This window comes from Larimichthys crocea, chromosome XIII (assembly GCF_000972845.2).
Source record: "Larimichthys crocea isolate SSNF chromosome XIII, L_crocea_2.0, whole genome shotgun sequence".
Taxonomy (NCBI): Eukaryota; Metazoa; Chordata; class Actinopteri; family Sciaenidae; genus Larimichthys; species Larimichthys crocea.
In genome coordinates, this window is record NC_040023.1 from 26077308 (window position 1) to 26090135 (window position 12828).

General features: G+C 42.1%; 1 protein-coding gene across 3 annotated transcripts in view; it reads left to right on the forward strand.

Moving 5' to 3' along the window:
* Positions 1 to 12822, forward strand: part of usp45 (ubiquitin specific peptidase 45) — a 27997-nt gene extending 15175 nt beyond the window's left edge. For 2 of the 3 annotated variants that reach the window (XM_010742482.3, XM_027286770.1), the window contains 10 exons: positions 4442 to 4529; positions 6582 to 6663; positions 6965 to 7056; positions 7776 to 7832; positions 7986 to 8117; positions 9044 to 9710; positions 10952 to 11049; positions 11210 to 11296; positions 11573 to 11717; positions 12142 to 12822. In XM_010742482.3, the coding sequence (XP_010740784.2) occupies positions 4442 to 4529; positions 6582 to 6663; positions 6965 to 7056; positions 7776 to 7832; positions 7986 to 8117; positions 9044 to 9710; positions 10952 to 11049; positions 11210 to 11296; positions 11573 to 11717; positions 12142 to 12272 (1579 nt within the window). In that variant the 3' untranslated portion in view covers positions 12273 to 12822. The remainder of the gene's footprint in view (positions 1 to 4441; positions 4530 to 6581; positions 6664 to 6964; positions 7057 to 7775; positions 7833 to 7985; positions 8118 to 9043; positions 9711 to 10951; positions 11050 to 11209; positions 11297 to 11572; positions 11718 to 12141) is intronic. The other variant, XM_010742483.3, reaches the window with a different exon arrangement.
* Positions 12823 to 12828: the final 6 nt, after the last annotated feature.

Here is a 12828-nt window from a genome sequence, read left to right on the forward strand (position 1 = left end):
TATAAACAAATAGTGGGAATAATCATTTTTGCATCACTAATCAATTTTCACTTTTTTACTGAAATTAAATCATGATGATGTGACTTGATGTGATTTGTTGGGTCTGTATCAAACATGCTGTGCTTTATTATAATTTATTTGAATATTAAAATTATTGTTATGCTCTTATCTCACATTTGATCTTTATCTGGATAGTGTGCTTGGTCATATGTCATATTGCAACTTCGATATTATATTAATTGATTGTGCAGCCCTATAAAAACGCGATAGACGTCAAGAAATTCCACACACTGTTCTCAACCTATTTTCCGTGCTGTGATTTTTACATCTTCACAGGAGCTGCAAGATTTCAGGTATACCGTATACGTGAGTGATTTTTGCCAAGAATTCAAAAGTGGTGGCAGAGTAGTGTTATCGAGGGAGCCGGTCGGAGAGATGAATAGTTGTTGCACCAAACAGTCTATGTCAGATGAAAAGCTTCGACTGTGAAAGTGTGTGTGGGATTTCTTGTTCTCCAGCAGACTTTGTGGTATGCCTGAACTTTTTCAAGAAATACCAGTCATTCTCTGTTTTGAGCTTCTCTAACATGAGGATTCGCTGTTTTTCTCTGTTCTATATCATTTCAAATTGAATGTCTGTGGGATTGGACTTTTTGTCTGACAAAACAAGCAATCCTGAAGATGTCACCTTGGCCTCTGCAAACTTGTAATCTGCTGTTTTTATAGACTTAGTCAGAAAAAAAATATATAAATTTTCTTGCTGTTTACAGCACCATCTATGTGATATTTATAAACACACACAAAAAAAACAAGCATCTATACTTGACTGTTACTTGTAGAGAATCTATTCATCTCCTGCCTATAAAGCAGAAATACAGTAGCAGAGATTGTTGAAGATAAAAACATTCCACAAAATTGTGGCTAAAACTTTTTTGTGATGCATTGTAATCTTTCTTTCTTTAATAATTTGAAGAAATCTGATTTATGAATGATGCCCATCATGATTTCACAATCCTTTTCATAAAAGCAGGCTTTAATATTCAGGTTTGATTGAACTTTGAAAGAACTGGAGATTTATTGGACTTTCAAGGCCCTGTTCACTTAATATCCCCTCCAACATCAACAAAGCACACATGATTGCAGTATCATTCTGAACTAGCCTGAGCTCTCACACGCTTCTTCACACAGCAACTCCTCTACATTCATTCAGGTCTGAAGCTTTGCGCTGAGAGGGCAGGGTCAAGAACTGCTCCTATTTATTGGAACATTTTTTTCCATTTTACTGACCTTTATGGCTACGCCACGTGAATCTAGCCTGTCTTCCTCACCAGTCACTGCAAGCTCTTGTCGCTCAACGAGGTATGGGTTTGCCCTTGGCCTGTGGGGGCTGAGAGCGCTTTTCCATTTCTCTTTCACTGTCTTTCATAGTGTGTTTGTGTTGACAGGCAGGTTAATAAGGCTTTGAGTGTTTATGTGCAACACTGCAGTCTCATAAAGCCCTGTTTTATGTGAGTGTTTGTGTGTTTCCATGCAAGTGTGCATACGCATTTAACCCCAACCAGCTGAGTATCCCACTCCTGCCAGCAGAAGGGGTCTGGTCTCGGCTCGGACTAGCGCCAAGCCATGTGGGCTGGGTGGTCAGCACCACACACTCCCAGCTTGTACCCTAACCTTGTTTTACTACAAAGCTAGTCAGCGGTGGCAAGACAGGGAAAATGTCATTCAGTTGAAGATATTTATCTGCTTCCTCCAGGGCACCTTGACTTTGTGGTTGTTCAGTGAGAGTGGTTCACATACAGCCTGTCCACTGCTTTTGTCAATTTTAAGCATCATAGAGTACTATTTGTTGAGAATGTTACTAGATATTACCACTATCAATCAATTGATATCCAGTTTTCATTGTTGGAAAATATAAATGGTACAATCAGTTAAATCAGTGCAAGAAAAGTAGAATGGATGATGCCAAACAAAAGTGAGAAGTTTGCTGGTCGCTGTTTTATCAGATGTGTGTATAGCGGGGTGTCGTTTAGCTCAGTTGGTAGAGCAACTGCCCCATGTACGAAGACTCAGTCCTTTGAATCCGAACTGTGGCTCTTTTCCGCATGTCATTCCCCATCTCTCTCTCCCATTCCTGTCACTCGTCAGCTGTCTATCAAAAATAAAGCTTGAAAAGTGTAAGTGTGTGTGTGTGTGTGTGTGTGTGTGTGTGTGTGTGTGTGGTAGAGGGGGGGGCTTGTGTGGCCTTGTGTCTGGTACTAACTCATCCGGCTATTAATTGTGTTAGCACCGCAGCTGTTTGCGTTGGCCAGATTGAGAGCAGTGCTACAGGGCCCTTCTGCTTCTCTCCACTGGGATGAGCTTCCAGACCTCTTCATTCCCACTGATCCCAACCAAGCTTTTCATTTTTTTTCTCTCTGTACCGCTCTGCCTCGGCCTCTCACTCTTTCTGCCTCGCTCATTTTCTTCTCCAGTTCGCTTTATATTTCTTTCTGTGTGTGTGTGTCTTTTTCTCGTGGGAGATCGACAGAACAAGCGGAACAAGAGATGAACATTCCTTCACATGCTGTTCATTTTAAGGCCTGGCAGATAATTGACATATGCGCTCTCTGCCATCCTCACCCTTCCACCCACCCTTCTCCATGTGTCTGCACGAAAAGGACATAAGACAGATCTTGTCTGTATGTAAGGGTGGGTGGTGGGGTGACTTTAGGATCCTCCAGACCTCCTGGTTATGACCTGTGTTGAAGGCAGGTGGTTGGCTATCTCTCCCCCGACCACAGACATCCATTCCTGGGCCACATGTCAGCATGTTTTAAAAAGAGGACTCATTTTAAGTGAATTCTGCCAATAAGTAGGATTATGAATATCATGACTGATTGGCTAAAACAATAGTAAGCTGTCAAAGAATTGTTGTCTTCTATTTCTTTTAAAAATGACTTGTCAAACAAACTAGGATACCACTGGTATACACCTTGAAGTACAAGTAAAGGACCTCCACAGTGCTATTAAAGGAGTTAACCCATCACCCAAACCCCTGCCCTTTGAACACCCTCAAAATTTGACTGATGGCTTCTCAAACCAGTAATGTGCCCTCTCGGTGTGTGTTGTGCCTGTCAGACCAACCTGTCCTGTGGTTATGTGGCTGGCTCGGTCCAACAGGTTGCAGTGGCCCTGGCCTTGGCTGCCCATCTGCCCCTGGCATCTGTCCTCACATCTGCTTCAATGTGGACGGCTAGGGGACGGACCCAAGGAGAGTCTCTTCTCTAACCCCCTAAGCATTAATGTCCAGGATGGATATCCACCAACAATGCTCAGCAAAATGTATGGCTGATAATTTGACTGCCAGGATGGTAGAGCTGTGGTTTGACAGCCGACTGTTATGTGTCTTTGTTCTCTAATGGGCACTTGGCCTTGTAATGGACCTCTATATTCTCCAGGGATAATACAGAGGAACAAGGATTGTGTAAATTGGCTATTCATTTTATTGAATTGTCTCCCTTTTCAGCATAAATTATGCGAATCATTTAAAATTGTAGGAAAGACTACATCAGGACAGAATCGAATATATCATACAATAATTTATTAAAACAAATAAAAGTTTTGCAATGGGACGTGTGGTGTGTTTAATTACCTGTCTCCTATTTTTCAGTTTTAAAACCATAGATACACTTTTCTAAACTTACTTGGGCTGAGTTGGGCAATACCAGCATACTCTGCCTCAAAGCTCAACATCCTGGAGACTCCTCTTCTCTGTTGATGTTGAGACTGGTGTTTTACAGGTACCATTTAATCAGCTCCTAGTTGAGGATCTGTTTCTCAAACCAGAGATTGTGATTTACTTGGCCTCTTGCTCAGTTGTGCACCAGGGCCTCTCACTTCTCTTTCGGTTCTGTTTAGAGCCAGTTTGTGCTGCTCTCTAAGGGGAATAGTACAAATTTGGCATTTTCTCCCATGGAATAGCCTTCATTTCTCAGAGCAAGAATAGACTGACGAGTTTCAGAAGAAAGTTCTTTTCTAAAGTACTATAATCGTACTCACAAATGCTGATGCTCCAGATCCTCATCAAGCCCAGGGAAGGCCAATTTTTTTGCTTCTTTTATTAGCACAATGGTTTTCAGTTTTCAGCTGTGCTAACAAAATTGCACAAAGGTTTTCTAATGATCAATTAGCCTTCTAACACAATACTTACTTGGATAAGCCAACACAATGTGCCACTGGAACACAGTAGTGATGGCTGCTGAGAATGGGCCCGTCTATGCTGGTGTATATCCACTTAAATCCAGCCATTAACATGTAGACTGCACAGAAGTGTATATTGTACAAATGTATAACGTTGCTAAATAACTGTACTCCTTTCTCAATTACATGCTGCTTCCTTTCACCTTCTTTTCATCTTGTTCTTGACTTCAGTGTTTTTATTTTGTTTTTTTGTTTTTTTCCAGGGCTCCACGCTTTAAGGGCTACCAACAACAAGACAGCCAGGAGCTTCTGCACTACCTAATGGACTCCATACGAGTAGAGGAAACTAAAGTGAGCGTCTAAACCTGCCCCATGCTTTTTCCAAATATATTTGTTAGGGACACAGTATGTACATGCGTAGTCAGGTTACAACAAAACAGAATTAATGCTAAAATCTGAAATTAATTGCTAAGTTAGTAATAGCACAGACAACAGAATTATCATACGTGCATGGTTACAATTTTGCTTTTGTTTTTAATCCATTTGTACATATATTTGATGCTGTAGTTCAGTGAAGATCTTCCTCTTGTCCATTAAAATCCGTCCTAGACTACTGTCGTGATGATGTAGGACATTCAACTGTTTGTTTGTGGGTGGCTGTGTGCGCTCACATAACCCGATATCTTCTTTTTGCTTGGCTCACCAGTTTTTATGTTTTAACCTTATGGTGCCATGTTTTTTGGCAAGTACAGAGAACCCACCCACTCTCCCCCCAACCCTTTGCAGGGCAATTAGAAGACCCCACAGCAGCCCTTTGCAGGGCTGAGCTGCCCCCCGTGGCCCCACCAGTGGCTACGTAAAGCAAGGAGGAGAAGTTAGCGGGTGTGTTTAGTGGTCAGCCTCAGACCCAAGAGGGGCCATGGGCTGGGCTCCCCTGCTCCCATTCAAACTTGTGAACACTGACAGTTGTGCCACTTAGGGGACTTGCAAGTGGCACGACCGGCATCAGTGTGTGATCCTGGGAAACCCACAGCTGCTGAATGAGCTCCAGGGCCGTCCCATTGTGTTTGAGGGTCACCCACGGCCCCCTCCTACACACACACACACACACACACACACACACACACACACACTCTAATCAGCCCTTCTCCCAATCCAATAAAGGAGGTAAAGAGGGAGGGGGCCAGCCTCCTCTATTCATTCACTCAGAAACTCATTTATCCTACCAAGCACATTCAGAGATACAGTGGCATTTTAGCCTACATGATTGAATACATTTTGAATTTTTGATGAATGCAAATATTAATCTAGAAAATAATTTTGCTAAAGATGAAACGTGTTGAGTAAGTTTTATTAGTTAGTTCTTTATATGAACCATTTATTTTCCTTTTTTTTTTATATCGTGAGTCTGAATAAAGCCATTCATTTTGAATAGGCATGTATGAGTAACTCATAAATACCAAACAAATAATACACACACGTGCACACACTGTCTTGTTTGTGCGTATGTATGTGTGTGTGTGTGTGTTAATGTCACAGAGAGAAAGTGGTATTTTTGCAGTGGGTGTCACCAGCCTTTTAGAGGCCCTAAGTGTTTGTGTTGATTGGCCATTAGTATCAGAGATCTAAATATGCAAATTTCTCCCCAGACAATTATCACCAATTAGCTGAGACAGTAGGTATTACTCTCTCAGGGCATGGACTGTCCTTCTTTGCCCCGTCTTCATTTTAGTTTCCACTCCTGCACCCTTGTACCAGCTCTCCACCCCCCTAACACCCCTCACACAATCACACACACACTCAGGCCATCCTGTGTGGGACAGTGCACGCTGTTACACTGGGGTGGAAGAGGGTGGGGGTTACTGGTAATTAATTTGTAGGAAAGCCGCAGCCTGGTTTGTGCTGGCTGAGTGGGGTGCAGGCTGACTGGGCTGGGATTAACAGGACTTTTTGACCTAAATAGCCAGTCCACTGCGTGGGTCCCGGGACAATGAGGGGCTGACTGGTCTCGACCGCAGACATAGACCATGGCCAATTATCTATTGATTGTTGCTTTACTGTGGCTGTGCCTCTTCACAGCTCTCTCACCAACATACTCACTGACCATGTCACCTTGAATAAGACGGCCCTGTGAAGAACATATACACACACACAAACATGCGCAGCTAATTAAGAGATTTACATGTTAACGTTTTTAGACAAGCACAATAATTATTTTACACTAATGATGCTTATAATAGGCATACCTGTCACACCGAGCTGGAGGCTAGATTTTGATATTTTCCTAACGGATGTGATGGAGAGAATTCAAGGGGGAAAAAAATCAGAATTTATGTATTTATTTTGCACCTAAGAGCTGTCTTTAAGTGTGCATTGTTTTGTCATTTGAATTTGTGTTTTCAGAGAGTAAAAGCGGGAATCCTGAAGGCTTTCAACAATCCCACAGAGAAGACAGCAGACGAGGACACCAAACGCCAAGTCAAAGGTTCGTATGCTCGCTGCAGCGCATAGAAGGCCAAGATCAATAGTCCCATCTTGTGGCAGTTCATGAAAATACAGCTAAGTTACTTGTCAGGCAGCGTAGTAAGATAGAAGACAGATCAGTGTGTTAGATTTGTGACAAAATGAGTGATATAGTGATAATTCTGCATCTGCACTTTTTAGTCCAAGAGACTTGATTGATACACTTAGTTCTCAGCATTTATTGGAGATATAATGGCGTGTAGAATTACTATTCATTATATAATTTAGATATGTATGCAAACTATGTGTCTCTTTCCCACTAGCATACGGGAAGGAAGGTGTGAGGATGAATTTTGTCGACCGCATCTTTGTAGGCGAGCTGACCAACACGATCATGTGCGAGGAGTGTGAGCATGTAAGTGTATGTTGGTGAACAATAGTTCAGGATGTGAACTGCCGGTGTGAATCAGGCATAGCTCCATGTGTTTTCCTCAATGGAACACGTATGTTGCACAATGGGGTAGACACTTTATTCAGCCAACCTTATATTTAGACAGCAGTTGCTTCTGAATACATGTGTAACCCAGTGCTACAGGAAGCACAATATATTGCAGGACAATTTCCAGCAGCACTGGCATTCTCCATACGTTAGAAATTGTGTGATATTTGTCATTGACCTCAAGCAAAGCTAGCCAACATTAATTTGCCATTTCCATTTAAGACGTAACATCCAGGGGACACTTATTTATTAAGTGTCCCACTTTATACCCAGAACCAAAACGATGTACTAAAGTCGGAGGAAACAGAAAAGAAAAGACCCCAAAAGCACTCCAAGGACCAGCTGAAACACCAACTGTTTGTAGCAGGCATTTACAATAAAATGTGGGAGCCCAGAGTTGTTATCAAAGCAACAGCTACTATAATAACTAAAGAATATCCTTGAAGGCAGAGAGGACCAGGTGTGGAGCTGCAGAGGAAAAAGCAAAAGAAACAGCCGCTTCCCATATCTTCTCTCCACTTGTTTCAAATGAAAGTTTATTGTTAGCAGCTGGCTTGATTATGATTGATTGTGACTATTAATGAAGCTGATGAATATAAACGCTCATGCTGACTTCAATGTAATTTCTCCTGCAGATCTCCACAGTGAAGGAGGCATTCATAGACATCTCTTTACCCATCATAGAGGAACGGGTGAGCTGCTACAATTGTTCATAAAAATATAGAATGCATGAGTAAGCATTTTTGCAGGTTTGTTTGTTTTCAGCAGACAAAGTTGATCCATTGCCACGCCGTATTGTTTACGGTTCCCCTTAGAACTGATCATGCTTTATTTGCGGCACTCAGATATCGAAACCATCCAACCCCGGTCGGCTGGGGAAAGGCAGCCGGGAGCAGGACGCCCACGTGACTCACAGTGACCAGATTCTTTCTGCAGCACACTCTGTCAACAGAAACACCAGGAAGCTGAGCGGACAGGTACGGGTGTGTATGTGATGGTAAATACATATTTATGTCCAAATTTAGATTTTCATTTGAGTTTCCATTGTTTCTCCTCGTGTGTGATATATGTATAAGGAAAAAAAAGAAGTCTGGCTGTAATATTAATAACTTTATGTAAAGTAAGTGACAAACCAGAAAAACAAGATTAAAGTACAACATAAATAATGATTAAAAGTAGAATTCATTTAGTAATAATAATAATAAGCAAGGCATGCAATACTAAAACAAGTTGGTTACTGTAAAAACAGAAAAAGGAAACCAGTGATGAAAATGTGAGAGCGATTTGAAAGAAACAAAGGAGCTAGTCTGCCTTATCTCCTGTGGTACAACGTTCCAAAGTCATGGCCCTGACTTGGACTTGGAACCCTCTGGTTTTAGTTACATTTAGGTTTAGTTTTGTGGTCTAGAGCCCACAAAGTGCCATTCTCTTTTTAACCAAAGCAATTACAGGATGTCAAACATGATGTAATGGTGGGTAAGCTATATTTTTCAGATGTGCAAATATCACAAAATATTTATTAGATTTGATTTTTACCCTCAAAAGTATTTCACATCCATGTCATACCCTATTTCCACGTTGACTCTGTCCAATTAAAACTGTATCCTTACACGATATTTGCATCAGTCACACCAGACAAGACAACAAAGGATATTTTAGAAGGTGGAACATGTCACCAAGCTGTCTTGCTATATCTTTGTGTAATATTGCTCCACAAAGAGAAGTCATGAAAATGTCAGACATAAAAATGTCTGAAACTTCTCCACACCTATACTGGCAGCGCCAACGCTTTTATTCATATTTATTATTTGAGCTCTGCAGTTCTGGCAGTTAAATTTTTATGGAAAAAATGAATCAAGAGTCTCTTCAAAATGAGTTAATGTATCTGTTCTTCTTTCCCCAGAAGCAGCAGACCAGGAGGTCTTCAAGCTCTGTGGAGGAAAAGGGAGCCGGCTGCAGCGCAGAGCGGCCAGAGGAGGACGGGGTAGCTGCTGGATCAGCCCGCGGTGTCTCAGTTTGCAAGATGGCTGCTGCCGGCAGCCTATCAGATGGCAGTGAAAGAGACTCAGGTGCTCAGGACAGCAGCAATGACGCTGACAGCGAGGCCTCAGAGAGCGAGTGGGCCCCACGGCCCGCCTCCTCCAGTCACAGCCACGGTCACATGTCTACCCCGTCGTCCACTTCCACCCTCACTCCATCTCCTACGCCCCTCTCTGCCTCCTCTCCTTCGTCGTCATCCTCTACAAGGCAAGGTGGTGCCGTAGAGCAGCTAGTTACAGCAGTGTCTAAAGTCAACCTTGCATTCTCTTCTGGGGACTGCTCTCCTGCCCCACACTGTTTTCCAGAGGAGCAGGGGGAAACGCAGTCACGAGATAACCTCCACCATCAACACCACCAGGGGGCCTTCCAGGCACTGTCACATAGTTACACACCCAGCTCCAAGGAGTGCTCCATCCAGTCGTGCCTCCACCAGTTTACCTCTGTGGAACTGCTGATGGGCAACAACAAGCTGCTGTGCGAGAGCTGCACTGAACGCAGACAGAAACAGCTGCGCAAGAGCAGCTCAGCCGGTAAGACAAAACATCTGGAAGGACAGCTTTGAAGATGAGCAACCAGTTGATGTAGTTTCATTACAAAATGATTCGGTGATTATTTCCCAATTACTGTACATCTAGTCAGGACATTACACGTTACTAACAGCAGTGTTTCTCATACTTTTGACACCACGTACCACCTTCAGGTACCAACCAAGGAAAGTTTTGTACTCCCAGTTGTACCATAACTTAAGAACAAGTAGTCGACAGGAAACCCTTAAAGTGATACACAACCAAAATCTTCAACCTTAAACTCAACTAACCCCACCGTAGGCTTCATAATAGACTGTAAAAAAACGTTATGTAGTTTCATCCTTCACAGAGCATGGGGGTCATAGGCAGCTTGAATTGTTGTCAGTGAACTAGATTCCAACAATGACTGGTTTTTGCTCTGAAAAAAAAAGCATAAAACATCCATAGAAACTTGTCCCTGTAGGATAATTCACTTCTTTGCTGTGTGCAGACAATGTTGCAGACAGATACACAGCAACCGTAGCAACACCTGGACATATTGAGTTCATCATAAGTAGCAGTGTGTGGTTGCATGTCAGATCAAGTAGACATTCTTACTGATGTCAAACTGAAGGACTACAATCTTTTTTTCTTTTCTTTTTTTTTTACACTTTCTGCAGGGTATTAGAAGTAAAAGTATTAAAAGGTAGTAAATCAACTTGATGAAAATTAAGGCCCTTTAAAAAGTATTAAAAGGTATTAAATGTGTGATTGTGAGGTATTTTTAAGAATAGCACATGATTTGTTGCAAGTTTCTTTGTTAAAAGTTTGACAGAATTTATTACATAGACTGTACAGTAGAAAAAAACTGCTTAATTCAGTGTCGCTCCCTCTCCTCCAGCACCAGTTACCATGGTTACAGGAACGCTCTGAAACTTTGTAGTGATAATCAGTAAGAGCTGTGGTTACTATGACGGTACAAAATCACTGAATATAACCTCATCCTGAGCCTAAAAACTGTCAAGCCTAAAAAAGTCGAGCCTAAAAAAGTGTCAATAGAACAGCTGTTCACAAGCATCCTCCTGTAAAACACTGTTGGGACTCGATGCCTTCATTAGAGAACATGGTCATGTGTTAACCTGCATAAACCCTGTTTCTGGTATTTTCCAAATTTGTCTGAATCTCTCAACCCTATTTATTTTTTAGATAAACTATGACTTTGCTTGCTCAGTTGATGTTGATGGTGTTTCTGGTTGTTCTTATAGACAAGAAGGCGGAAAAGATTTACACCAGCGCTCGGAAGCAAATGCTGATATCCTCGCTTCCTCCTGTCATCACATTACATCTTAAACGCTTCCATCAGGTGAGCACAAGCTGCCTTCTCCTGCCCTCCATTTTATCATACACATAGTGAAATGTTGTGTTTGATGCAGTAGGGTGTGTGTCCATATCCTAAGCTGTGATGTGTGTGGTCTACAGAATTAAATGTTAATAGCGCCACCCTTCTGTTTTTGTATTTTAAGGCAGGGATGAACTTACGAAAAGTGAACCGTCATGTTGACTTTCCCCTCATCTTGGATCTGGCTCCATTCTGTTCAGCATCCTGCAAGGTACTAAACATATCCAGTGTACTTGACAGTGAATTACTTTCTTGTTTGTGAAACCTAATAGTTTATTAAACTCTCTCTCTCTTACATTTACCACTACTTTTCTATTACTGTAACAAAGGTTTCTGTTATTCCTCGCTGCAGTGGTTCAGTTTGTAATGAATGCCCTTGGTTGGTACCTCTTCCTCTGTATCTTTCCGTTTCCCTTTTTGCTAATCTTCTTCTTTTTTTTTTTTTTTTTTTNTAATTTTTTTTTTTTTTTTTTTTTTTTTTTGCTAGAATCTGGCAGCCGGTGAGCGTGTCCTCTACAGCCTGTATGGGATTGTCGAACATAGTGGCTCAATGCGGGGGGGCCACTACACTGCATATGTAAAAGTGCGTGCTCCCCAGAGGAAGACAGAGCAGCACCATCGGAACCTGTCAGGTCAGGGTTCAGCTCTCTTGAGCCCATTTAAGAAATATTTATCTGTTCTGTGTGCGCTGTTCATGAAAGTGGAAAGTGTTTTGCAGCAAAGGCCTCACTCTTGTAACACTTGAGGATGTCCTCTGCAGAGCAGGATGAATAGAGGTCTTTGTGTTCTATAGCTCCATGTTGTTTTCTCTTTTCTTTTTCTCTTCGTCTCAAGGAGAGTGTCCACATTTACAATACAGACCGTTTGCACGACTTCTAACTAGCGCCATTGGTTGGTAACGACACAAGGTTTCGTTAGAATGACTGCTGACAGAGTCGTGTCCAGTGTGCGTTCTTGTTTTTTTAAATGACAAATGCAACCCCAGATAGCTACTTCTTTCTCAAATGCGTCTCTGTGTTCCGCAATATTAACACTGTGTGTGTGTGTGTGTTTCAGGTGCGAGGGATGCCGGCAGCAGCTCCCAGGGCCAGTGGGTGTACATCAGTGATACCACCGTTCAGACGGTACCAGAGTCAAGGGTTCTCAACTCTCAGGCATATCTGCTCTTCTACGAGGAGATGCTCTAATGTGACCGGAGAAAGTATTTTTTTCCCTAGACCTCTGTCATGCTTTATATTTTTTTTGGTACATGCCTGTACTACTCCTCTTACTGTACTCGTAAACAGGTGGAGAGAAGAAAAGGGAAAGACTTCACTGTACATTCACTTGTCTTACATGAGAGGAATGACCGTTGTGTCTTTTGCATAGAAAATCTCAGTTCCCATTGAGAATTCTAAATATCTTAGATATATAAAAGATAAACATCAGATGTTCATAGTTATTATTATCTGCTTTGATATAGCCCAGATTTTCATTCATGTTTCCTGTTTTAAATCCTATCCTTTAAAAAGAGAAAAGGGAGAAAAGAGTGACTGAAGCCTGAGCTGTCCTAAGTCCATCATCACGATGTCTGAGGCAGCTGCATGAGGGAGTCTCGCTACAGTAACTAACAGGAAACAAACAGAATGACCGCATGCTAAACTGCTCTCAGCACTGACTAGTTGATGTCGTGTGTGTGTGTGTGTGTGTGTGTGTGTGTGTGTGTGTGTGTGTGTGTGTGTGTGTGTGTGTGTGTGTGTGTGT